General features: G+C 44.4%; 1 protein-coding gene across 1 annotated transcript in view; it reads right to left on the bottom strand.

Moving 5' to 3' along the window:
* The window catches only part of NEIL3 (nei like DNA glycosylase 3), a 52,195-nt gene extending 25,762 nt beyond the window's left edge, over positions 1-26,433 (bottom strand). The window contains exons 1-4 of the mRNA XM_043557922.1: positions 26,205-26,433; positions 10,940-11,067; positions 1,774-1,908; positions 1,281-1,494 (exon numbers count right to left, since the gene is read on the bottom strand). Coding sequence (XP_043413857.1) covers positions 1,281-1,494; positions 1,774-1,908; positions 10,940-11,067; positions 26,205-26,327 — 600 coding nt within the window. The 5' untranslated portion in view covers positions 26,328-26,433. The remainder of the gene's footprint in view (positions 1-1,280; positions 1,495-1,773; positions 1,909-10,939; positions 11,068-26,204) is intronic.
* Positions 26,434-26,961: the final 528 nt, after the last annotated feature.

The raw sequence follows: 26,961 nt of genomic DNA, 5'->3' as shown, positions 1-26,961 counted from the left end.
CTATAAATCACCATTCTCTTTCCTACAGATTTAACCTGCCCTTCTTTACCATTTTTTTTTCTCATTTAAATAAGTCTGTGTCTCTTCTGTTGAAGAACAAGGAAAAAACAACCAAACCCGGTCCTTGTCCTGAAAACGCGCCCCTCCCCAGAAATCTGTATTTTCCCTTCATTCCAGTCTAAGCTAGTTAACAAATGCTCCAAATTTTGTTTCCATCCCCCCACTAACCTCTTACTCCTCAACCTCTTCCTTGCTTATCCCACCAACAAAGCATTTGCTAACATCAGAACAGCTACACGCAGGAATACGTGTGTGGAGTGTGAATTTAATAGGCCGGGTTCAAAAAGCAAGCTGTGAGCTTACTTCATTCATACCCCCCAACAGGTATTTCTTTGATGCCTTCCATGTGCTAGACGCTGCATTCTAGATGCTTGGCTACCTCAATGCGCAAAATGGACACCTTCCTCCTAAGAGACTGCATGGCCGCAGGGGGCGGGGGCAGATTTTAAGTAGTAAGTATAACAAGTGAAAGTTAGGTTGATCAAAAAGTGATCCATGGCATGGGGATAATAAAAACCAAGGCAAGTTAGGGACGATGGGGGACATGAGGTGGGGACAAAGGGATGCACAGGGCAATTTTAAACAGAGTGGTCGGGGGACACCTGTGCGGCTCAGTCGCGCAAGAGTCCGACTCTTCATCTCGGCTCAGGTCACACATGATCTCACAGCTGTGGGTTTAAGCCCTGCGTCTGGCTCGTCGCTGACCGCTAGCATGCTTGGGATTCTCTGTCTCCCTTCCTGTCTGTCCCTTCCTCACCCACTCTCTCTCAAAATAAATAAATAAACTTAAAAACAATAGAGTGGTCTGTGTTGGCCTCATTAAGAAGCTGACGACAGGGGCGCCTGGGTGGCGCAGTCGGTTAAGCGTCCGACTTCAGCCAGGTCACGATCTCGCGGTCCGGGAGTTCGAGCCCCGCGTCGGGCTCTGGGCTGATGGCTCAGAGCCTGGAGCCTGCTTCCGATTCTGTGTCTCCCTCTCTCTCTGCCCCTCCCCCGTTCATGCTCTGTCTCTCTCTGTCCCAAAAATAAATAAACGTTGAAAAAAAAAAATTAAAAAAAAAAAAAAAAAAGAAGCTGACGACAACAAACACCCTCAAAGTCTCTGTTTGGGGAGAATGTTTTACTGCAACACGGACTCGAGTGTCACACATTGGTCCCTTAACAGTATTTAAAAATACAGAAATCATTTAAAAAAAAAAAAAAAAACTTCTATCACCTACTTTGACAGCTGGGTTGAGGCCACTGTCAAAGAGAGCTTCATTTTTGATGATGTTCCCCACCCCAGGCAATACTTTCTGGTCCATTAACACGTCACACAACATCCGTCCTTTTTGCTTTTTAACTTCACTCTCTGCTCTTGAGAAACTAAATTTAGGCGAACATACATCTAATTCTTCCATCATTCTTATTCTCTGCTGGCTTTCTGTAGAGTTTCTGTAGAAAGGAAATATAAAAGACATTCATCATAAGCCTTCACACAGTGTCATTTAAAATGATCTCGGATACACACACCTTCCGTTAATCAGGGCAGAAGAGTTCTAGAGCCCAACAATAAAGACCCTAACAAACTAGATTATCCGACGCCTCTTCCAAAATGAGTGTTTATCAGTTATAAACCATTTTTAAAACATCTACCTGTCTCCACACTTCAAACCGCAGCTCTAACTCTGCACTTTTCCAGCTGAAGTACTTTTCTTTTCTTCTCCTTTTTACCTGAATTCTACCGATGAGTCAAAGAAACAAATGAGATCTTCGGTGAGCTGGACTTCAAGAACAGGAGAAACTCCATTTTTATTTTTACACTCCAGTGGATTAATCATGATGGAGCCTTTCATTCCAAAATGAATCCTGAAACAACATCAGACCCATTTTTGAGTGGCAGAAAGTATACCGTGTATCTAGTTTTTCTTCCTTCGTTTCACGTTTTGGATTATAAGAAAACAAATGATAGTCAAGACAGGCGCTTTCAGAGGGCAAACAATGTAGTTCGTATTGTATATTCTTCTGTTAGGGCATTGTATCCTTATAAAACTAGGTGTGACAATCAGTTTTTCAAACCACAAATAAAATAAATTCCTAGGAAAATAACAGGGCCCCACAATAAGCTCAGGAACACATACCCTGTTCTTCTTTTCTTGTCAGATGAAGTACTTTTATTCACAGAACAATCTAGCATCTCCGCTTTCTCTCAGATTCAAAGGCTTTGGATGAGATGAGGCTAGATTTAAATTGCCTCTAGTTGTTTCTGTTTTGTTTTTTATACAAATTCTATAAAGCCACTAACGTTCAAATTCTGTATTTCTAGCCACAATGGATGGCAAGTGTTTACCGACTCCAAAATGGTATCTACGGTTTAAGACCCTGTTTTGTTCCCCCATGCTCCGGGATGCACAATGAAGCAATTTTTTTTTTGCAAAATCGTTCGTTATCAAAAGAGGACGAGTCAAAATGCTATTGTCTTCAGTTCTTTTAGTTTTCTTTTACCTTTATACGTATTGGGAAGAGGGGATTTATAAATATTTACGGTTAGCTTGAAAGCCACAATGCAGTGATGAAAACCTTGGAACCTTTCAGTTTTTATAGGACTGATTAGCATGTCCAGTAAAAACACGCATGCACGCACACATGAAAGAAAGCAAGAGAAAAAGTGGTTTGGTGAGGCCTCTGATGATGGAGATGGCAAATGATTCTCGAGATGAAATACTGTGTTCCGCCTTTCTGATCCTTCTCCTTACAGCTTTGTTGAGTTAATAAATATGGCTCTTTTGGCAGCAAATGTTACCGCACGGTGCTTCTAATTCCGAGGCACCGTGTTACAGTATTGTACAAGGTTAACCAGTCTAACTTTAAAAATGTGGGTTTTAAACTCTGTGTGCCCTACTATCAATCACAAATGCATTTTACATGCCCCATAGTTCCTGACAGGAAAAATGTGTGCCTGTAAGTACTCCATAATTTAGCTTCTGGAGGTTCAACCCCAGCGAAAGGTATACAGCTGTCATGCCCAGAAGCCATCACATCTAAAATCTTTTTTAGTTGCATGGCTCATAAAGTGGGTTCTAAATCACCTTCTGTAATGAAACTGCATCCACATAAAATATCTCAAAGGTTAAGACCCAAACGAATTGCCGCAGTAGCCCCAATAAGAGCCCTGAATCAAATTAAGTAGGCTTCTTTTTTTGTGTGTGGTCTTATACATCTATTCAATTTAGAAGAAAATGTGTGTACAAAAGTGTATTTAGTTTATTTTTATTTCTTTTAATTGAACACCAGAACGTTGTCACTACTGAGTCCCAACGCACCACATTTTGTGTTAAGTACCCTTGACACTAAACTAAGAAAAGCAGACCAGCATCGTGAAAATTTCTGAGGCACACTACACATCTGTACTGTTTTTTAAAATTGCCATACTGATCCTTTATAGACCAGGACATAGGCTCATTATCACATTTACATTCAAGAGTTAGATATGTTTTTTAAGACTCATTATCATCAACCCGTTAGGAAAATTTTATTAGATCTTTGCTTCTATCTCCTGATCCTGTCAAGCCCCTTCCACCCCCAGTCAGACTGGTTACCCAAGATCATTTACTCTGCGCAGTATGGCTGCCTGCCAACAGGGGGCCTTAGGCCCAACTTTGAGTTCACCTCTTGTCCCTTCCTCAAGATCTCATGCCTTGACATAGCCGATTCAGAAATGCACAGCTGAGTCAAGCTGGGTCCATGAGTATCCAGTATCTGGATTCATCAGCATTCTCCTGACGAATTTATGGATTCGGGATGCAGAGAGATCAGTTTCTTGTGAGTACTAGGAGATCTAATGTGGGAACGGTCTCTGGGAATATTACCCAACATGGGCAGCAGAGAAGCCAAGAGAGGCCTGTCTGCAGAAAGGAAGATTGCAGCAGATGACAGCGAGAGAATCAAAAACTGCAGAGTCCTCAGAGCATTTAGTCTTTGCTTCCAGTTCTCCCTGAAACCCGACTGTTCTATCTTCAGGTACGATACTCCGTATTCTTACAATAAATAATCACTGAACTCAGTGGAGTTTGGCTTCTGTCACCTGCAGCCAAAGTTCTGATATAAAAGAATTATGTCCAAACTAAAAACTGAAGTGATACTGGGAAAATTCCTCTAGTTAGAAATAACCTCCTAACACAGACCAGTAAGTAATACCTGATCCTGTTTTCAACAGCAGCCACATTCCATCAGAAAGATCGGAATATCCTTACACAAACATAAACAGCATCAGCGACGGTGTCAGAGGTTCATCTTAGTGACAACTGTACATTGCTAACAAGACAATTGCTTATGAAGATTAGCAAGTAGTCAGAAGTGACCTAGGGATAATAACAAGTGTAAAATAGTTGAATACAATTATCGTAAAGCTTATGGTACGGATTTAAAGAAAGAAGTTCTAAAACAATCTGGACTTAACGATGTGAAAGCAGCAGCAGGGAGTTCTGAATCTGCTTAGGCTATGCAAGCTGAAAGCACATAGAGCTCGTCTCCCAATACGGAGAGAAAACTGCTATTATTGACAAAATGCTAAGTTCTCTTGAGCCCGTCAGAGACATGGGGCTGCAGGCAGCCAGGTAGGCCAAATTCCGAAGAGTCCCGAGTCCCTCCATGTGGAAACACAGACACACAAATTACTTAACTGCAGAAATGGGTAAGAAGGAAACTGCTGAATCCAAGAACCTCTCACTCCTGAGTGTGGCTGCTGGAACAGCTGAGAATTCCTGGAGTCCCAGATACAGAGAGCACGGGCTCGTGTGTGAGGGCTGGTGTGTGAGCTCTGTCGCACGGCGTGCAGCAGTTGGGCGGGAGAAAGGGGAGTCCTGGGAGGGGACTGAAGGAGGCCCCCCGGTGGCACGGCACCTGTCTGTAGCCGAGGGAGAGGTACAAACAAAAAGCCCGGGGCCCTCAGGGGTAACGGGAACCCCCCGCACCCACAGGAAGTCCTCTCCTTGGAGCTAAAACAGGCAGGCTGCCACCGGGGAGGGCAGGAAGCTCTTCGCCAGCGGGCTCAGGCCAAACGCACCGCGTCTGAGGACAAGCAGAGCAAAAGCCGTCAGTCTTTAGGGGAGAGACTGGGAATCAGCTTTGTCAAGGATTCCTGCACGGATACGATACGACGAGACATCTGTTCCACTTAGAAGAAAGAAATGCCCTTTGACTAGAGATCACCCCCACATGGAAGTAAGAATGTGGCTGCCTTGGGGGAAGAGAGGGTCAGCAGCTCTGGGCAAAGTGCAACCCTGAGGTCCAAATGCACGGTGGCCTAGAAGAACCACTTTCCCCATCATGCACCTCTCACTGCACGACAGGCAACAGCAGTGGTGGGGGTGGGGGTGGGGAGGAGAAGCGTGTGGAGGAATCCCCTGATACTAATACGCAGGGTCTGTAAAAGCTGAGAGCAGGCCAGAAACACAGAGAACCAGCCACAGCCATACCAGGCCATGCTCGAGGCATAAGGCTTGAGCAGCAGCTCAAGTTTTCGATGTCACTGTCCCCAGAGCCAATGACAACACAACAGGATCCAAACCAAGCTCAACTCCTCAATCTCCCACATGACCTGATGGAGTCCTATAAGTCACAAGCTGGAAATGGCGAAGTGCTTTGGAAAGAGAGAATATTTGAGCTCAAATATTATTTACTTGTCTCTACTGTTGCTCTCAACAGGGTTATCTGGGATCCAAAAAAATTATGGCACATAAAAATAGGAGATAAAGAACAAAAAACAAGAAAGAAAAACAAAGGGACTCAATGTCAAGAGATAAAGCAGTCAACAGAACCAGATCCAAAGATGTGCGAGATGTTGAATTATGAAGCAGGTATATTTAAATCATTTTAACAATTAAAATTACAGTTATCAGTTGAGAATAGCAGGCCAGGTCAATCTGTTATGATAAGGTCCCTAACCTTACACAATTTTTTTAAAATTTTTTAATGCTTATTTTTGAAAGAGAGAGAGAGAGAGAGAGAGAGAGAGAGAGAGAGCGCATGAGTGTGGGAGGGGTAGAGAGCTCTGAGATGTCAGCACAGAGCCCAACGCAGGGCTCGAACTCACGAACCACGAGCGAGATCATGACCTGAGCTTAAGTCGGACGCTCAACCGACTGAGCCACCCAGGTGCCCCCCATTCCACAGCTATTATGGTGCTGCACATGGGTTTTATATTAACACATTTCTGGGCTTTTATAACCTCACACAGAGATTTGGATAAATACTACACAATCAGAGCCAAGGCAGGCCACGCACGGGCCGTTCTCTACTGTATGACCAGGTGCAGACGCCTGTGCTTTCTGCTCATGATAGATTTCCATACGCTTTCAAAAGGGATATAAAAAAGCACCAGTAGGGGCATCAAGGTGGCTCAGTCAGTTGAGCGACTTTGGCTCAGGTCACGATCTCACAGTCTGTGGGTTTGAGCCCCGCGCCGGGCTCTGTGCTGACAGCTCAGAGCCTGGAGCCTGCTTTGGATTCTGTGTCTCCCTCTCTCTCTCTGCCCCTCCCCTGCTCGTGCTCCATCTCTTTCTCTCTCAAAAATAAACATTAAAATATTTTTTAAAAAATGAATAAATGTTGAAAAATTAAAAAAAAAAAAAAAAAAGCACCAGTAACCAAGATCCAGCAAATCCACATCTAGGAATTTATCCTAAGGAAACATCACAATGGTAAAAGATACATGCTCAAGGATGTTCACTACAGAGGTATTAGAGTGAAAAATGGGGTGAAATGCTAGTCAGCAGTGAGATATACACGATCTAGTGGAATACTATGCAAAATAACAAGGCACACGTCTATTTTGACACCAATATGCATACTGTGTAAAACAAAAGCCTCACATAATTAAAATTCCCATTTATATAAAGATTGTAATACATAAATATCATATGATCTGTGCACATGTGATATAAACTGTGTATGAATATATGGTATATATACAATTTGTATTTTACCTATGATGTGTACAAACATTGTTAAGAGTGCCCTTTTTCGGTGATTGTAATTATGGGTGGTATTTACTTTTGCCGTTACACTTTTTGGAACTCTCTTAATGTTTTATAATCGACTTACGCATTACTTTTAAAATAAGGAAAAAAATTGCAATAAGATGGCATGTATTATTAAGTGAAACAGGAAAAGGCAGGCAGGACTGGTAATCACGCAGGCCATCAGGTGCAGGAGGGAAAGGGAGCGAAAGAGGTGAAGATTTCCAGATTTTCTCCAGTTGCGCCTGACAGGACCATCACAACCGAAATAGAAAATAAAAATGTCAACAATTTATCATCTCACGAACTAAAGATGCTTAATTTTCTGCCCACAGATTACTTTTAATGGTGAGTGCTCTTATTTTCTCTTCCGCTCTTTCCTCCTTCCTTCCTTCTTTCCTTCGTTTAAGTCGGAGGTACAACTGACAGAGAGCATTATATTAGTTCCACTTGTACAACAGAATGACTCAGTATCTGTATACATTGCAAAACGATCACAGTGAGTCTAGTTAACATAGGTCACCAAACGTAGTTAAGAAAATGTTTTTCCTGTGATGAGAACTTTTAGGATCTACTCTCTTAGCAACTTTCAAACATGCAATACAGTGTTATTAAACGCTGTAGTCCCCATGCTGTATGTTATATCGCAGGATGTATTTAGAGAAAATACACGGTAAACTGGAAGTCTGTACCTTTGGATAATGGTCAGTTTTCTTAACTTGCAGGTAACAGAAACCCAATTGAAACAGGTTTAGGAATACTGAGCTCACGGAATCAGAGGGGAAGTCTGAAGAATCAAGCACAGGAAAGGCAGGAAAGCAGCCGGATCGCAGGAACGGATGGAAGGAGGGGCTAAAGCCTTTGTGCAGGCTGGTTTTATCCTGCACCACCTCACAAGCCCGGGAACATGGCCACCGACAGGTCCTGAGGCCTCATATCCCAGCTTGCCTACATCACAGAGCCTTCAGATGAGAAAGTCTCACAGAAGAACCCACACTGACCCAACCCACTGTGTGAGAGAGAAGGTTCAGTAACACTGTCAGAGTCAACAGGAACTCTGCAGTTAGTGTGGCCAGACGACCAGTTTCGAGAAGAAGTGCTATCTTTAAGAGACAAGTCAGCAAGTGAGGCAGACACATCGTAGGAGTGACTCCTCTTAAAGTACATGATTTCATTTAGAATCTCTCCCCACGCTTCGGTTTTTCTAACATGTTAAGCGACAGATCGCAAGAACCACGTCTAAGCTGTAAAACCCTTTTGTGAGTAGCGTAGGACAGATTCCTTAAAGGCTGTTCAGCAAACATGTTGTCTCATGCAAATCTGTTTAGAGGATGGTATCACTTAAACTCCAATAAATTACAAAATCGATAATGTATAAAGGTTCTCTAAAATGGCAAAGCCTCCGAAACGTTTCAGATAACAGTTTCCGAACACGATACAAGCCACCGGAGTCCTATAAGTCACAAGCTGGAAATGGCGAAGTGCTTTGGAAAGAGAGATTCATTAAAAAAATATCTTTCGAATGTTGGTCCAGGATGTAACAGCTGGGTTCAGTTTGATGGAAAATGGCAGCTTGGAGGGTGTGTGTGTCTGTGTGCCCACACAGTACCGTGTGCTGGCGCATGCACCCACAGTTAAGGGAGGTGATACTTGGGAGCGAGACCGCCAACGTATACATTTATTCCTGCTTGCTCTTTACGGCTCGGCCTCCTCTAATGAGTATTTGCCACGTGTATAGCCAAAAACTTAAAATGATTTTCGTTTTGTTATAGGTGACAAGCTTCTTTAAAGTGTTCAGAAGGAGTGCAGGTATTAGTCACACAGGACGCCACAACTGGGCTCCAAAAAATAAACGCGTAGCAAGTAAGTTCAGTCTTCTATGGCACTCACAGGAACGCTTGAGCACTTTGATAATCTTTTAGTAACAGAAATACTCACTCTAATTTGTATCCCTCTGAAGTGTGGTTGTTTGGAAGGCAGATCCTCTTACAGAGCGCCGGGCCACATTCTACTTCCATTATGAGTGAATACCAGGAATTTTCATGGCCTGCCCTGTAAGATGTATTAAAGCCCAGGGCACTTTTAACTGTAAAAAGCTGCGCATTAAGGGATAAATGGAAGCGATCACTAAGTGGGTTTCCTGCTACCTGCTCTCTAAGATGCAGAGCAGCCCGGTGGGTAGCAAAACGAGGTCAGAAATGAACGCTCCATTTCTATCTCGCGCCCACAGACTCGCAACCTCACGCAGCGACCCCACGTCTTTGACAGTCACCCATTCTAAGAAGCGCAGGTTGGGAGTGTATATATGCATATGTGTGTGTATTTTTAACTTATATTAAATTGCGAAGGGGGATACAGTTGATTTTAGGTTACTCGGCTCGTATTCAAATAGCTGATCTGCCACTGACCTTGAAGTATTACATCAAATGGTCGTTAGGGCTGTAGGAAATTGAAAGGAAGCCAGACACTGCACTTTTCTCCACCCATACGTGGAGACACGTAGTCCCCAGGGATGGTACCAGTTCAGTTCGTTTAAAGAGGTGATTGCCCTTGTTTAGAACTTCAGGGAACACTTACTGACAGCCGAGCACTGAGAAATGATTCCCCCTTTCTCAGTCTGCTGGAGAATGCCTGATAAAAACGTCCCTCTCATCCTACAGAAATAAATCTGCACCTAACACCAGAGAATCAATAACATATCAGTGTTTCAACCACCTTACGTGGGCTCAGTAAGAGTCACGTCGTGTCCCGCTCAGTTCAGAGTCAAGAGTTTTCAATCACATCCATCTACCAAAACGATAATGCAGCCTTCCGTGGGTCATTACTGCGTGAACCGGTAAGCATATGCTGATGCGATCATTTCCAGACTAAGACAAAACCATGAAGTGATACTCGTCCAAGGACAGCAGCTGCTGACAACAAAGAGAGCCCATTTCAAAGGAAAAGCCATGTCATCAACTCCGAAGTTCTCTAAACGTGTGGGAGACGAGGTGCAGTAAATAACCATCATCCAGTCATATGATCTCCTCGTGACCATCAGTCGCCTTCAGTTAGAACCACGAGGTCTCTAGGAACAGGACTCTTCTGTTAAGGTGAAATCGCTCAGTATCTTAAAGACACGCTGAAAGAGATTCAAGGAGGCGCTACCATTCTTTACAGTTTGCGATACCTTAGGCTAAACTCTGAGAAGACAAAGATACAAATCCACAGGCCTCTCTCATTTTCCTGCAAACGTTAAACAGGGGATCACGCTCTGGCAGGTACAAACATTGTGACATTTTGGGAGTTAAGTCAACCAAGGTAGCGGACTGCTCGTCGTTCACTGCCAACACATTAGCAATGACTTTGCAAAAGCGCTGTGGAAGAATGGAGAATTTGTGACTTCTGTGCACGGTTTTGGAATTCTAGAAGTAAGTTTCTGATTGCATACAAGACTTCGGAAAAAGAAGGGAGATGGAAAAATATAAAAATCTACAGACAGGCTTAAACCAAACTAGGAGCTGTTAGAAATGCAGAGAAACTGCTGTCACTGATACGAGAAATGCCTGGTGAAAACAGGAGGGGAGAAGAGCCGTGTGGGGAATCTGCAAAGAGCAGCGCCCCGCTGCGCCCCTCCAGCATCTCCCAGAAGCCCGTCCAGCCTATCGGTTTTTCTTAAAAGAAATAAATTGACTAGCCTTCCAAGTAACGATGACATCACAATTTATTCTGCTGCTGCTTATGGCTTTCCATGATAGAATCTCAACCTCTTATATGAGAGCCCTCTTAAAAACGGAGTACTTTCTACATGATTAAATGTGACACCCGGCGAACTACAAGAAAAGCCTCCTACACATCTTTAAACGGGGAGAGATAAGATGCATTGTACAGGTTTATCTTACCGTAAAGCTTTTGGTCCAAAGTACATAAAGAGCTCTTTCCCCAAAGTTTGTACACCACTGTAGACGTGTCCGTTAAACAGTCGCGAGAAGTTCTGGCTGGAATCTTTATTATTATTCAGTGCAGCAGCCTGGTAGAGAATACATACACACATGTAAACACACATACAAACTCTAAACAAAATTACAATTCCATTCTTCAATGTACTTAAAATACTTCCTACCCAGGTGCATCCCAATGAAAAAAATAATCTCCAGCAAGTCAAGCAATGTAATCAGCTGTTTACATACATCTTGTCAAATTACTAGGTAGTCATTTAAAAGAGGGATGCCGGGGCACCTGGGTGGCGCAGTCGGTTAAGCGTCTGACTTCAGCCAGGTCATGATCTCGCGGTCGGTGAGTTGGAGCCCCGCGTCGGGCTCTGGGCTGATGGCTCAGAGCCTGGAGCCTGTTTCCGATTCTGTGTCTCCCTCTCTCTCTGCCCCTCCCCCGTTCATGCTCTGTCTCTCTCTGTCCCAAAAATAAAATAAACGTTGGAAAAAAAAAAAAAAAAAAGAGGGATGCCAAAATAAATAAATAAATGAATAAATAAATAAATAAATAAATAAGTGGAAAAGAAAGTAATTGGCTCACAATCAAAATGAGTTTCTTCCAGGACCATATGGCTCTCTGAAAAGAAAGCACAGAAAAATGATGGGAGTGTTTTAAAACTAAAAATAGGATAGAGCCTTCCATTGACCAGAAGCCTAGTCAATGTCCCAGAAGAGCATTCGGATGGAAACAGCTAAAAATAGTGGATAAAATATGAAAACAAAGTATTTTTACCTGTCATGATGAACTCAGAAGGCAGGAAGGCACAACAAAAGGTTGCAAAGCAAGAAGTGGGAGGAGGGGTGCCTGGGTGGCGCAGTCGGTTAAGCGTCCGACTTCAGTCAGGTCACGATCTCGTGGTCCGGGAGTTCGAGCCCCGCGTCGGGCTCTGGGCTGATGGCTCAGAGCCTGGAGCCTGTTTCCGATTCTGTGTCTCCCTCTCTCTCTGCCACCCCCCCCCCCCCCCCCGTTCATGCTCTGTCTCTCTCTGTCCCAAAAATAAATAAAAACGTTGGGGAAAAAAAAAAATTAAAAAAAAAAAGAAGTGGGAGGTACCCCCAAAGACAAGAAGCTGCTGGCAGCAGGTTTTTATCAGAAGGGCACTGCTGGGCCCCAAGGACTGAGAGTGGCCGTTTCCCTGGTCTTGTCGGGGGGAGGGCATCCGTGGTGACGCCTGGGGCTCCCCCAAGAAAGGGATCGAATGCAAGACCTGCTCTTCTCTTCCTCCCCAACCACAATGTTAACAATAAAGGAAAAAGAAACCCACTTCCTCCCATCACCCTGCAAAACCAAACAATCTATTATTAGGATCACAATCCATGTACTCAACAGGGAAAGGATGGAGGAAGTTATAAACAAAGTATCAGCCCTTCTGTGCAGAAGGGACAGGAATGCAACTGTTTAGACATTAGTAAGGCTCTTTTTCTCTGTGGGCAGTGGGTATCCTGGTATGGTTCGTATCCTTACTCTTCCTTCTTGAGATATGCTTTGGAAGTTATCATTTAAATTTGCCCTCAAAATATAGTAAAAAAAATTAAAACTAAGGTCTAACTATAAGATACCATAAGTACATATAATTGTATTTACACATTAACCCTTAATCTCCTATCTTCACACACTTCTTTCTTTGCTTTTTCTCAAAAGGACCTCAGCATTCTCAGAAGGTCCAGGGTAAAATCTTGGTTGCGGGAGACGTAGTGGTGGTGGGGGTGACAGGGAGATAATTACAAAACAACTTTAGATAGAGTCGAGGAGCAAATCCCAACTTGCCCTCCACTTATGGTTGAAGGATACTGTTCAGTGATTCTCAAACTTGTGGTTTACAGACATCTGTCATTCTAAATATTTAAGATGATATGTCCACTCTATTCTTTAGTTTATGAAATTAGCCCTTGTGAAAAAAGACACATAGTATTTAGTTCAAAGGAACAGAGGGATAATGGATTTACAAATAAATAAAAATAAAAAAGACTGAAAACATCTAGGGACTGAGTTTTGTCCCCTCCAATGACGCTCTAACCTCCAGTTAGAGCGTTCGACTGCGTTTGACAAGAGGGCCTTTATGAGGTGCTTAAGGTTTCATGAAGTCATAAGGGTGAGGGCCCTGATCCAGCAGGATTAGGATCCTTACAAGGAGAGAGAGCGGAGTTTGTGCTCAGTCCCCTGTGCTCAGAGGAGACAACACGTGAGAAGGAAGCCAGGAAGACAGCTTGTACCAGAAACCCAACTGGCCTGAACCTTGCTTGAGCTTGGACTTCTGGCCTCCAGAACTGTAAGAAAATAAATGTCCGCAAGCCTCCCGGTCTATGGCATTCGTCATGGTGGCCCAAGCCGACTGGGGCAGGAGCAGACACCGCCCTCCCACCCAGGCCACGTTCAGTGATCATGGCGACAGCGGGCTGCAGATCCCCCCCAACTGCCCGAAGCTCGGGAACGGGCTTCACATCCCTCCTTCACGCAGTAAGAACAGGGGGTCATCATAGGCTCAGAGCAGCCAACCAACAGATGCACAGGGGTAATTACAAGTGGCAGCCTTCCAGTTCTGCCCAAACCACAAAAGAACCGGTGGGAGGTGGGGCATCCGGGTGGCCCAGTGGGTTAAGCGTCTGACTGCGGCTCAGGTCATGATCTCAAGGTTCAAGAGTTCGAGCCCCGCGTTGGGCTCTGAGCTGACAGCGCGGAGCCCAGAGCCTGTGTCTCCCTCTCTCTCTCTCTCTGTCTCTGTCTCTCTCTCTCTCTCTCAAAAATAATAACAAAAAATAAACGTTAAAAAAAAAAAGTACCCGTGGGAGGTTCTAGCTACGGAGGCGCATGTCACATCCTCGGAACATCTGCCTCTCAGTCCCCTTCTCTTTCTTGGTTGAACCCCGGGACCCAGGTGATGACCAAGCCCTGTCCCGGCAGGCTTGCGTTCTCGGTGGGAGAAAAATACACTTGCGCGTCTGCCTCGTTTTGGTAAGTGAACCTGTTACGGCCCCGAACTGAGAAGGCACGGGAGTCTGCCTAAGAGAAGACTTGCCCTCCTCACATCTACGTGCTTGGAGCCAGGTGCCGATTGCGACAGCCTGTCTCAGTGCAGGTTCCCAAGACAAGCAATCAGGAGGTAAAAAGCGCTTCTAAACCAGCCAGGACACCTCTGACATGACGATACGCAGAGCAGATACAGATCTGTTAGGGGTGGCCTTTGCCTCAACATAGATTAGGTTTTGCACATTTTTGGACCTTGGATTTAAGGTCCTGGAGACATTTAAAAAACCTTCATTTCTAAACTCATGTTTTCCCCACCACCTCCCATGTCAACAATCCCTTATTCTCGCCCAATACCCGTTGCTAGCAAGTGGTTTCAGCCATGCCCTCTGAAGTCCTCTGGCTTCCGTTAAGCTTCCGGCAGAGGCTGGGTGATCAACGTGAGCCCATTTCACACACACAGCCCTAGACACCACCGGGGTTTTCCAGGCCTCTTGGCCAAGAGGGAATTGGTGGCCACTGCCGCCACAGTGCTTTAATCTCCTTGAACCCTGCAAGTTTTACAAGCGCGTCTCTAACTCAGCCTCTCTCCAGTGTGCTGGGAAGGCAATGGTCTGTCCTTCCCCCACCCCCCTGGGCGGCGTAGGAACGGCCCTCGGGCCTGGAACGTCTCCTGGCTAGAGACAGACGGCCCGCGCAGCCTGTGCTCCCCTTGTTGCCTTGGGGGGCAGGATCCTTCCCTCTTCCAGGCCTGATGTACAGGCCCGTGTGCATCAGTGGCTCTCGGGCACGACCCCAGCTTTCTGCATTGCACCCCCGAGGGGGACAGAGAGGGGTCCTTCCAGCTCAGCACAACGTGGGGTGCGCGCACAGGCACAGTGTGCGTGTCAACTGCACGGCGGACCCACTGGCCCTGGGGACCCAGGCATTGCAGGGGACGCGATCCTGTCTGGCCTCAGGCTCTGAGCACCTACCGTACCACCTGACCCTGGTGTACAAGGTGTCTTTTCTCAGCAACCTGGAATCAGGCACCGGTACCTTCCAGCGGCACCTAACCTCGCTTACGCTCCTGTTAATACAATCTATCCTGCGGGGGCGCAGACTGATGCCCTAGTGAACAGTGAAACACAGCAGCTCACTGGCCAGCACAAGATTTTCCTGCTCACTTGCACATCACTGTTTCACGCTGTGCTTCCCGGAAGCTAATTGTGCCCCGTTTTGCTGCCCCACCCGCAACGGGAAACCCCATGACTGAGCTCGTCCACCACTTCCCCGTGCCCTGCCCAGAGCTCCTTTCCTCTACTTAATCCCAACTTTACCAGGTTTTATGATGGCTCCTGGCAAAGGGACAGACACGGTAACCTTGAAACAGACAGGTTGTCACAACACCTAATAAAACAGTAAATGAGTCCCAACTGTCTCGTGTCAAGTCTGCTCATGTCGCTAAATGAACGGCTTTGACGAGAACTTACTCCATTCAGGTTAACGCGCTCACAGATAACTGCTACCACAGGTCAGCTATTCACTTGGCTGTGTCTTCAATTTGACACCCTCTGGCAACAACAAAGGTGGCACGTGACATTGGAAAGACGTCCCCCGCCACCAAAAATGCGCCCCTCGTGGCTGCTCATGGGATTCATTCGTTGTAGAAAAGCTAACTGACCCTCCACTATGTATTACACCTTGTTCTAGATCCTGAGGAAGCATCGGTGAAAAACAAAAACAAAAAAACAAACAAACCAAAAATTAAAAACCTCCTGCCTTCACGGAGTTTACAGTCTTCTGGGCAAGGAAGAGTGAACAATGAATATAATGACAGTGCATTCGAACATTTGGAAAAGAAATTGAGATGGGAAAGAGAGATCAAGACTAGGGGAACGTGTCACAGGTTACAATTCTAGATGAGGCAGTCATAATCTCATGAAGAAAATGACATCTGAACAGGTCTGAAAGGGGTTTCGAGTGAATCATGATCTGGACATAGGGAACGGTGATGCAAATGTCCTGCGGCAAGGTGTTTCTGATGTATGAGGGACAGTGAGCAGGTCAGGATGGCTGGCGCACAGAGAACAGGGGAAGGTGTAGAGGGACAAAGCCTGACACTGTGAGAATCAGAACATGTGGCCCACAGGGTCCATTCTACGGTCTGGCGGTTTCTCTGACAAAAATGAGAGAGAAGAAAAATATGATCTAACGTTACTTTTTAAAATGCTCCCTCTGGGGGCACCTGGGTGGCTTAGGCAGTTAAGGGTCTGACTCTTGATTTTGGCTCGAGTCACGATCTCACGGTTCGGAGATCAAGCCCCGTGTCAGGCTCTATGCTGACAGCACAGAGCCTGCTTGGGATTCTCTCTCCCTACCCCTCCCCTACTCACTCCCTCAATCTCAAAATAAATAAATAAATACTAAAAAAAAAAAGTTCTCTCTGGGTGCTGGGCGGGATCTCTGGCTAAGGGGATCAGGGTAGAAGCTGGAAAAGATCTCAGAAGAACAGTTGCAACGATCCAGACAAGAGATGAAGGAAATCTGGGCAATGTCATAGCAGCAGAGGTGCTGCAAAGTGGCCAGAGTTTTGGATGTATTTTTGGATGTATTTTGAAGGTGGAAGGGAGACGATTTGCTGGTACATTGAACAGGGGAGAGTTTGGGCCTGGATTATTGGAAAGACAGCAGAGCTATCAACTGAGATGAAGATTTGGGCAGAAGGGGATGGCAGAGGAAGGTGAGGGTTAGGCTTTTGGTAAGTTAAGGTGAGATGTCGAGCAGGCAGTCGGGTATGAGTCTGGAGGTCAGGGAAGAGGTCGAGGCTACAGATGTAAATATGTTCAGTCGTCAGCACTGCAGCGGCTTCTCAAGCTTTGAGACTGGATGAAATCAGCAAGAGAAGGAGTCCGGCTCAAGAAGAGAAGGGGCCCAAGAGCTGAGGGCTAGGGCACGCCTATGGCATGGTGGTGGGGAGAGGAGGAGGGGCCAGCAAACCGTCAGAGGAAAGCGGGCCAAAAAACGGCACAGGAGAGAAGATGGCCAGCAAGGCAGGAACAAAAGCAAGCCAGGGTGGTGTCCCAGAAGCCACGGATGAAACACCGCCGAGAAGACACGTGCCCGGGACGGCCAACACATCAAGCAGGATGGAGACTGCGACCCGACCACCGGATTTAGCAATACGGAAGTGATCCGTGACAAGGGTTTTGGAGAAGTGACAGGAAGCAAACGCCTGGCTGAAGCGGGTTTAAGAGGCTACGCGCAGAGGCATCTGAAGCGGCGAGGTAGCGTGAACACAGGACGCCGTAAAGGGCAAACAGAAACGCGGTGACGGCTGAGGGCAAGCAGAGGCGAGAGGGTCTGTTTGCTTGCAGACGGGCCATCTCAGCGGAGCGGAACGCAGTGACAACGGGGGACAGGATGGCTGGAGCAACGTCTCCACCGGGAAGGAGGGTCACACAGGACGCATGGCACCTGTTGGTCTTGACAGGAACAAGGACAGCCCATCCACAGCATCAGGAAGGAAGGCATATTACACAGGTCCGGGTGCTGGCAGGGGCCTGTGGTTGCACACATTCTCTCGTGGTGATGAATTTTCTCAGTAAAATGGGAACCAAGGTACCAGCTAAGAGACAGGCAGGCCCCAAGGCCCTTGTTTCTCTACAGTCACACGTAGCACCTAATGGTAAGACTCAATTTTGCCCGATTCTGACATTATGTCTCCAGCGTCATCACTCGCGGGGAGAAGCCAATGGCTTCACACAAATGTGCCGCTCACTGCCCCTGGAGACAGCCATGAAAAAATGTCATTCACACCTCACTGTCAGGACCACAGTAGGTATCCTTAATTACTGACACCAACCTAAAGCTCATCAGTTGACGGTGTTGCTATTAAAAGTACGTACCTGTTTGTATTTGTCTACATAATCTTGCACTTACCAGGATCATAATTCCCCCCGATTTTTATTTTACTCCATGCGTTCTGAAAACCTAGATTATTCTCTAGGAAGCTTCCCACTCCCCAAGGACTGCTGCTCACTGTTCAATGACTAGACTGGACCATCCACAGCTGCCCCATTATCAAAACATCGACATCTAATTCAGCAGTAATACATCACTGGGCTCTGTTGTAGCTGGTTAAACACTTAAGCACAATTCTTACGAAATTCGTGCCACTCATTCTTCTTCAACCACTCCGTAACACATATTTCAGCAGAGACCAACTGAAAGAAACAATAAAAATCTGATTAAAAAATAATAATAAATAAGGGTTTCTAATAAAAAACCTCTACCTTTTTCATCCAAATAGTCAAATGCCTCAGAGCTCCTAATAATGTCTATTAAGAAGAAATTCAAGCCCAGTTTATCCTGATTTCTATCCCAATTCCCCACCCGCCGCCCTGCCAGGGAACATCTAACTATGTGCTAATGGGGTCTGTAAGGTCCTGTCTCTGGACTGCACAGAGCCTGCCTGCACTGTGGGAAACTGAGTTCCATATACAGCTTAGGGAGAGCAGAGCTGAAACATCCTTTATAACCAGTGTTAAAGGGTAGGTTAAAAAAAAGTTTTTACTGCCAGGATTAATTCCTCAAGGCACCAGAGAATGTCCTGGTGCAGACATCTATATGCTCTTCAAATTACTGTCAACTATCAGAGATTTTAGAACACATAATAGATCCAACCATGGGAAAATTGGTTATTTAGCAAAATAAAGTCTCAGCGGATGGCCCTCCAAAATTTTACAGATACTAGACCACCTATTTAATAGACAAAGGGGAGTACATGCCCTTGTAAATAAATTCTGTTGTGCATAGGAGGATGAATCCAAAAATATAAAGGCCAATATACTTAAAATGCACGAGGCCATTAAATCTCTTTGCACAGCTGTCAGTGAAAAGCGAAGTATGTCGTTCTGGCTGAAAGAGCCTCAAAGAGAACCGCAAACCAAATCCTTCAAGGTGTAACCCAGGGCTCACTTTACTGATGTTTTGTCCTATTCCCCATGATTAAAAATAACACACAACATGACATCGAGAAAAGAAATGTTCTAACAGTTATGATACTAAGGTCTCTACAAACACTGAAAAAAGACGGTTACGGGCTGACGACGGGGAGCATCACAACACAGATGTCAGCAGAAGGGCAAGCGGAGGAATGATGGCAGGTAGGGAAACAGTCGCCGTGGAAACAGATCTGCAACTGTCAAATGACTTCGGTTCAGCACAAACTCTTCCAGCTACAGATGCCGTGTGACCTTGGCTTGAATACATTCCAGAATCCGTTTTTTAATACTTGATGAGGTGCTTGGGAGTTAAAATGAAATGTGAGCGTACCTTCTTCCTTGCTCACATACACAGACTGTATTTCTCTCTGGTGCTAGAATTTTCCCACCTGGGAAGCAGAATAATCTTGAGGCTTCTACCTGCCAAACCCGGTAACCACTATCATGGTACTTACGATGCACAAGGATTATTTGCATTATTGCTGTGATTTGCATTTCTCCATTGTTTGTCTCTAGGCTCCTTGGGGACAGAGACTACAGCGTTTAACTAATATTCGTGAGCCCATCACAAGCTGCCTGGAGTTAAGTAAACATCTGGGGGATCCATCAGATCCTTCCTCCTAAAACTAAGCGTGGCTTTAAACTACAGGCTTGCCCCAATCACTGTGTGGTACACCTAAAACTAATGTAACATTGTGCATCAACTATACTTCAATGATTAAAAAAAAAAAAAAAAAATACAGGCTCACTGTCTCTCCACCTACCATCGCCATCCTTGCTTAACCTTTCCCAAGATTTCTTGGCAAAAACTTCCACTCTACCATTGAACATGATGAACACTCCAGTCTCTTGTTTTCTAATTTTCTGCAATGGAGTGAGGTTTAAATATTAGAGAACCAAATTCTTGTAAGGACCAAAAACTAGATGGGAGTAAAGTACTAATGCTTACCAGAACTGGCCATAAAGTAAGAAAAACTTTATGGGAAGGTTTAGGAATTCTGTTTAGTAATTCTTTATGGGGAGGGATTTAGGAAGGGACTGATGTATTTTCAGCAACCAGTCCTAGCACACCCTAGCTTTTATTGGAGATGTTTACTCAGCATTTCAATGGTTGCTTTAAAAACACCCATTCTAATACTTCATTTGGGTTTTGAGGGAAATGATAAAGATCTTTTAGTTCAGTTGTCCATCATGTGGGCGTTGGACCCAAGTTAACTGTTTCCTGGTACACTATCATTTATAAAATAATCAGCTTTGGATAATATACTTGGGACATAATAAAATTTTCCACTTGTGACTGACCATCTCAAGCACCTGCATATGTTTTTAACTGTTTTTTCTTTTTTTCTAATTCCATTTTAAGAGGTAATTCTGGTATACCAGTGATAGTTTGTGCCACTTATTCTGAAATCTATTGTGTATGAACTGGCCAAGGCTTTTGCAATAAATCTAAGATTTGCAAGATATCCACTCATCCTACTGTAGAATGTGGGGTTATCACCTCTTTGTACAAGCTCCAGCTGGCCAGACAAATTCAAAAATTAATGTCCACAAGCCTATTATCTCTGCTATAACCATACACAATTGCCCAATATATGTTTGACTTTCTCACATTGACCCTTACAATCCTGTTACTGCGTTATTTGAACATTTCATCCTTTTCCTCCCCCTGAAATAGAGATGAAATTCTCCTTTGCCACAATTTTAAGTATGATTGAGAAGGGTTCACCTTCTCATTTTCAAGTGGCTTAATAATATGAAATCATCAAAACAACATACATCTTCAGAGACAGCACATGATTTATTGTGCTGATTACCATTTATCCTGCCTATCCATGGGTGAACAAGGAAGATGAACTTTTCAGAACAGAGCAAGACTTTTCCATAGATAAGTGTTTCAACACCTTGCAACTATATATTTTCCCCACAGAGAAAATACCATATTTACTTTCATAGTCTCTCCTTTTTTTTCCCCACATGACTTTTTTCCACCTAATACAACAACATTTTTCTTAATCAGAGGTCACTTACCTACCAATTTAAACCATCTAAGAACCTAACTTTAAAATGGTCTCTAAATTCCAAAAGAGAGGTCTTTAGGTTCATATATCAAAACACATTCTACAGTTTTTTTAAAAGCAGAGCTTTCAAGCATTTACCTAAAGGCTAAATGCTTTGTGCACAATGTGAAGGCCCCAAATGATTACAAACCCTGCATTAGGGAATAGGGCGTTCCTCCAATATATGGGTCTAGTGAGAAAGCCCTGATCTGGGGGGGAAAAAAGGAGCAAACATTGGGGCGCCTGGTGCCTCAGTCAGTTAAGTGTCCAACTTCAGCCTAGGTCATGATCTCACCATTCCTGAGTTCGAGCCCCACATCAGGCTCTGTGCTGACAGCTCAGACCCTGGAGACTGCTTCAGCTTCTGTGTGTCTCTCTCTCTGCCCCTTCCCCACTCACACTCTGTCTCTCTCAAAACTAAACATTAAAAAAAAAAAAAAAAAAAAAAAAAAAGGAGCAAACATTTACCAGGATATTTACCAGGGCATCTAAGATTACTTTGTTAGACACTAAGCTAAGAGTTTCATGCATCCTCTCATCTAATCCTGACCAAATAAGCAAAGGTTCAGTATAAGCATTTCTATAGGAGGAAGTAACACAAGAGCTAGAATTCAAAATCAAGATGGTCAGATGTTCTTTTCTCTACCTCAAACCAAATACTTCAGTGTCGGATTGCACTGATTAAGCCACAATGGTCACTGACAATCACCTTCCTTAGCCTGCTCACCTGTAAGATTGTTACCTGTTCTCCATTATCTTTGATTCCATGACTCCACATAATGCTGAATATGCTGATAATAATGATCCTCAGTCATTAAGCAACCATTAGTATGCACTTAAGGTAAGGAATCATATCATGCATGTTCCCGATCATGGTATCTCCCCGGCCAGCTAAGTACTACGTCGCATGTTCTATAAAATTTTAAAACCCTTTTGGACTTAAAGGAATAAGCTCGTCTAACTAGGAAATGAATCTCTGTGGATTAGCTCATCCCTTCATACAATGACAATAAAACGAGCTATGATTTCTTTTCTCCCCACTATGAACAAAAGGAAGAAGGAAATCTTTTAGTCAACATCTCCAGTATTTTCTTGTGGTAGGAATTTCCAAGTAACAAACATAACAAGATACACATACTCATAACAAAAGATTCCGAACTAAATTTAGTTTTGTTTTTTTTTTTTCAACGTTTATTTATTTTTGGGACAGAGAGAGACAGAGCATGAACAGGGGAGGGGCAGAGAGAGAGGGAGACACAGAATCGGAAACAGGCTCCAGGCTCTGAGCCATCAGCCCAGAGCCTGACACGGGGCTCGAACTCACGGACCGCGAGATCATGACCTGGCTGAAGTCGGACGCTTAACCGACTGCGCCACCCAGGCGCCCCAGATTCCGAACTAAATTTAGTTTTAAATCCTTATGCATTTTGGACTATTCAAAACTTTGCTCTTCTCCATCCATGTAAATGTTTACTAAATGCCTACTCTCTTCACAACACTGTGAAGGACACAAAAAAAGATGAACAACATTCACCAGCATACTGAATACATGTATCAAATCATAAGGAGTGACAGAACAGCCAGAGGATCACGTTTCAAATGAAAGGAATGCTTGCAAATAAACTGGGTTCCAGATCCAGTTTCGGGAAAGGAGATTAAAAACATATGCAGATTACATACCGATTTCACTAAAATATTGTACCCACCCAACAATTAAAATCGGAGGATTGACTCTTCACAGCTCCTCAAGCAGAAATGGTCATTGATATTCCAACACGGTTTCTTACCATACGGTTCCAGGAGCTCCAGCACAGTTTTTATGCAACGTGCTTATACAGTCGCCTAATTTTATGCTGACAAGACAGTGGATCAAAATTCGGAAAAATAATCTAATGCGTACACGAATTGCAGATGCTGAGATCTTGTATGGCTAGGCTTTCTTCTTCAAAATGAGGATGGGCTGTCACAAGGAGACACACATTAAAGTGTGTTCTCTGTGAACTCCAAACTGAAGCAAGGAGGAGGGAACATCATACGACAGGCTTAACTGGTTCAAAAAGGCAGTAGCTACATAGGTGGGGGGTTGGGGGTGGTTTTTCAGTACAACGATTATCTGAATTCTTTTAAATGCCCATTATTTTAAATGCCCGGTTAATATTTAACTCTCCTTTGTATTTTCGCATGCTTAGTACAATGTAAAGAATACACAAGGCCGTTGTTAACTTATTTTTAAACTCTGCCTTGCGAAAACTAGTAGCATCTGAATACCTTTAATACCTTTAATTCCATGTCATCAATGCCTGGGAAACGTGGGATCATCTGTAATGGTAATGAGCATTCTGGAAGTCTGGGGACAACCTACCACGTTTTGATTAAATTTACCATGGATCCAACAACCCTCTAAAATGCAGGAGACTTTTGATGTTTATAAAGATTATTATCGTTGCTATTATTAAATATATGATCAAAGGCCCAGCAAGTGAAACAATGGCAAAATATTTACAACTCTCCCAATAACCACAAAGAGATTATCATTAATTCCATATTAATTTTCAAATCCAGCTCCCATCAAACCAGATTTTTGATCCCAATCATAATGATGTATTCCAACTTTTAACACCTCCTTATGTCAAGATATGTTTAACAGCTTTACGTGCACAGCTTTTTAAGAGGTATCGCTTATTTCATATTGCTGCCAACTGATGTTAACAAATGCCCAACAATTCATGAAGCATTCGTGTTATAGTATGAGGCTGCACTCTCTTGTTCGATCTAGATGTAGGACGGGAAGCCCTCAGAAGAGAATTATCAGTGTAGGTAAATCGAAGGTAAACAAAACTAGCTAAACAAAACAGCATAGGTAAACAAAACTAAAAATTGTGGGGAGATGCCACCAAAAACCCAAGGTCTCACTTTCCTAGTTAATTAGTCAGTACTACATTTTAAGAAATATGGTGTTCCTGCCGCAGCATTGGCCACTTTCCCTACTGAATCTTTTACAACGGAGAAAAGCTAGAGCTAAGAGAATCAGCTGTGGAGGGAAAGAGGGAGATCAAACCCTGAGGTTCAACCCCTTACCAGTCATGTGATCTTGTGCCATTTAATTAAACTCACTCTGAATCTCACATCCCTCAACTGTAGAATCATAGGGTTATTATTTCTCTCAGCTACATGAAACGTAAACGTTCTTCAAAGGCACTTTATGCCTTGCCACTAGAGATAATCACAACAAACTTAAAGGAAATGTTCATGCTATTTTGGCCTAAATACCAAAGAGGTGATATCTATTTAAAACATTAAGCTGGATTCTCACAGGAGGGACTTTATCTTACTCGTCTTTGCATCCCCAGGAGCTAGCATAAAACCTAACATGAAATACATTACTGTTGAATATGTAAATCATGATACCCATACACAATTCATGTTACCGCCTTTACTTGTGAAATAGTGACTCTGTCCCTTCCTCTTCACCTCTACCACCAGCCCCACCCCCACCCCCCGCGCCCCTGGATTCCTGTGGCCCTCTCCTAAGGGAGGCTGCAGGATCTACTTGGGCTTTCCTCCAGTCTTTCGTTTTTCCTTTTCAAGGCTGAGTGATCTTTCCAAAGTGTGAGTGGATCTCACCACACCCTGAAGACCCCCATTACTCCTAAGATAAATACAAAGTCCCTAACCAAGTCTACGAACATCTCCATGGTCTGGTCCTGCCCAGCAACTCCAACTGTTTTATTTCAAATGGCCTTCCTTCTAGCTCTTTCTCCCTTCTCCAGTCACAATGGCTTTCTTCCAATCTCTCCAATGTCTGAAGCTCTCTTCCTTTGCGAACGCTCTGCCTGAAGTTGTTCTCCCCGCCAAACTTCCACACCTGAGTGTAACTGTACTTCCCCACCCAAGCCTTTCCTGACTTTCCTGAGCTCTTACAGAACCATGCAAGAAAGCCCTCAGGGAATTTACCAATTTATATTTACGTTCTTCCTTAACGACTGCCCGTGTATCTTCCCAACTAAAGTGTAGGCTCCACAAGGGGAAGCGTTTGTTTTTTGTTCCCCAGGTGATTTTCATATTCGGAATTTTGTGGAATGCGTGATTTTTATAAACCTTGATATTATTGAGAGTTCAACCAAGATGAACCCGAGTTACCCTGACATGATTTTGAGAAACACTACACTAAAAACAATAAAAGCACTTAATGCTTAATGCGGAGCACTTAAGGACGTATAAAGTTAAAAGGAATAAAATACAAGGACACATGGAAGAACATACAAAACTTATTCTTTTTCCAAGTTTGAAAATGTATTTCCCCAGACCGAGAGCCTCATTTCTTTCAAGTTCTAAGCGTATGCTAATTTCATAGCAAGCAACTTTTCTTCCTGGACCAAAGGCTAGGAGGAAGCTTTGCAGGAGAAACTGAAGTGCACTATAATATTGCATACATCCGTGAAATACAATCATCCACACATCTAAAGGGCTTTTAAAGCATGACGGCTTAATCAGAATATTTTTAGTACAAGTTATAAATTCTTACCAAATGAATATCACACCATCTGCAATGAATGCCTTGAGTGGCCAGAAGCTGTGCTACAATTTATTTGAAAAAGAAAGAAATTCACTTAAGGGAACCAGAATTGGGTTTCACAGCCCCTTCATTAGATGGCAATATTAAGTTGAGTGGGAGGGTCAGGGCTAAATTTTCTATACGCAATTTTAGAATTATATGTTAGTTGTGATACACTTCTCAACTGCAGAATAGCAGGCAAGCGAGAAGCGAGAGTTTCGTGCTAGAAGCTTATTGTTTTAACCACGCGAAAAAAAATGTAGAGATCTGATAATACTAACAGCAGAAAACGCACCTATAGCTATACAGAGACCATCTTTTGGAGGGTTGTAAAAAGTTAAGCAAGGTGATTCTTAATGAAATATCTCCATCACTTCTTGCCTGGGCATCTCTCTCTGGTGGCCTTCGCGCAGCGGTCCAGTAGTCCCTACTACGCAGGCGCGCGAGCACGGCCTTCCACCAGCAAAATCAAGTTAAAGTCTGGGAAACGCGGAGCCCCAGCGAGTCTGTTCCAGAGCAAAGATATGACACTTTGGGCCCTGGAAACCTAATGGGGTCTTTATGCCATTTCCCCCTGCTGGCCCCATAGCAAATTACACTAACGGCTCACCTGGGAAGAGCCCACACCCAGGCTCTGCAGGGCGCTTCCCCGCAAGTCCGTCACCGCCTGGCCCGGGCGCACTCGCGCCCGAATTTTCTCTCCATTTAGAGTACAGCCTGGTCCTTCCACCATCTCCCGCTCGGCACTGTAGCTCACTAGCTGCAGGGCCCTGCGGAGAAAGCCGCTGTGCACCTCAAGCTCTGCGCGGGCCCTCGCTGGCGCAGAGAGGAAGTTCAAATCTCCCGCGCATCCGGCCCCGCCCAAGCCCGCTTGGCCCCGCCCCTGTCACGCCCGCCGAGATCCGCCAGGCCCCGCCCCGTGCCCGCCCCCGTCACGCCCCCTGAGATCCTCCTTGCTCCGCCCCGGCCCCGCGGCGCTCAGCTCTGCCAGGCCCCTCCCCGTCCAGGGTGCACCAAGCCCACCCAACGCCGCTAAACTCTAAGAGCCCAGGCAACTGGGACGTCAGAAACTCCAACTTTTTGTTTTGAGGTTTTTGCTCTTGTCCTTGAACTACTCCATACACACATGTTTTGTGACCTTGTCCTCTTAGTCTGCTCTAAAATTCAAGGTCGTCACAGCCTTGCAGGCTTTAGCTTTTGTATGCCCTCTTCAGATGTGGGTAAGGAGGAGGGTTTTTAGAACAAGCAGCTTGTATTTTTTCTCGGATAGAGTTAGCATGCTTTCGAAAATGTGGCTTTATATACCAAATATATTTCAGTGTCTCATATTAAAAACCCTTTCATTTTTTAGATGGCTAAGCTAAGTA

This window comes from Prionailurus bengalensis, chromosome B1 (genome assembly GCF_016509475.1).
Source record: "Prionailurus bengalensis isolate Pbe53 chromosome B1, Fcat_Pben_1.1_paternal_pri, whole genome shotgun sequence".
NCBI lineage: Eukaryota > Metazoa > Chordata > Mammalia > Carnivora > Felidae > Prionailurus > Prionailurus bengalensis.
This window is presented reverse-complemented; position numbering and strand designations above follow the sequence as displayed.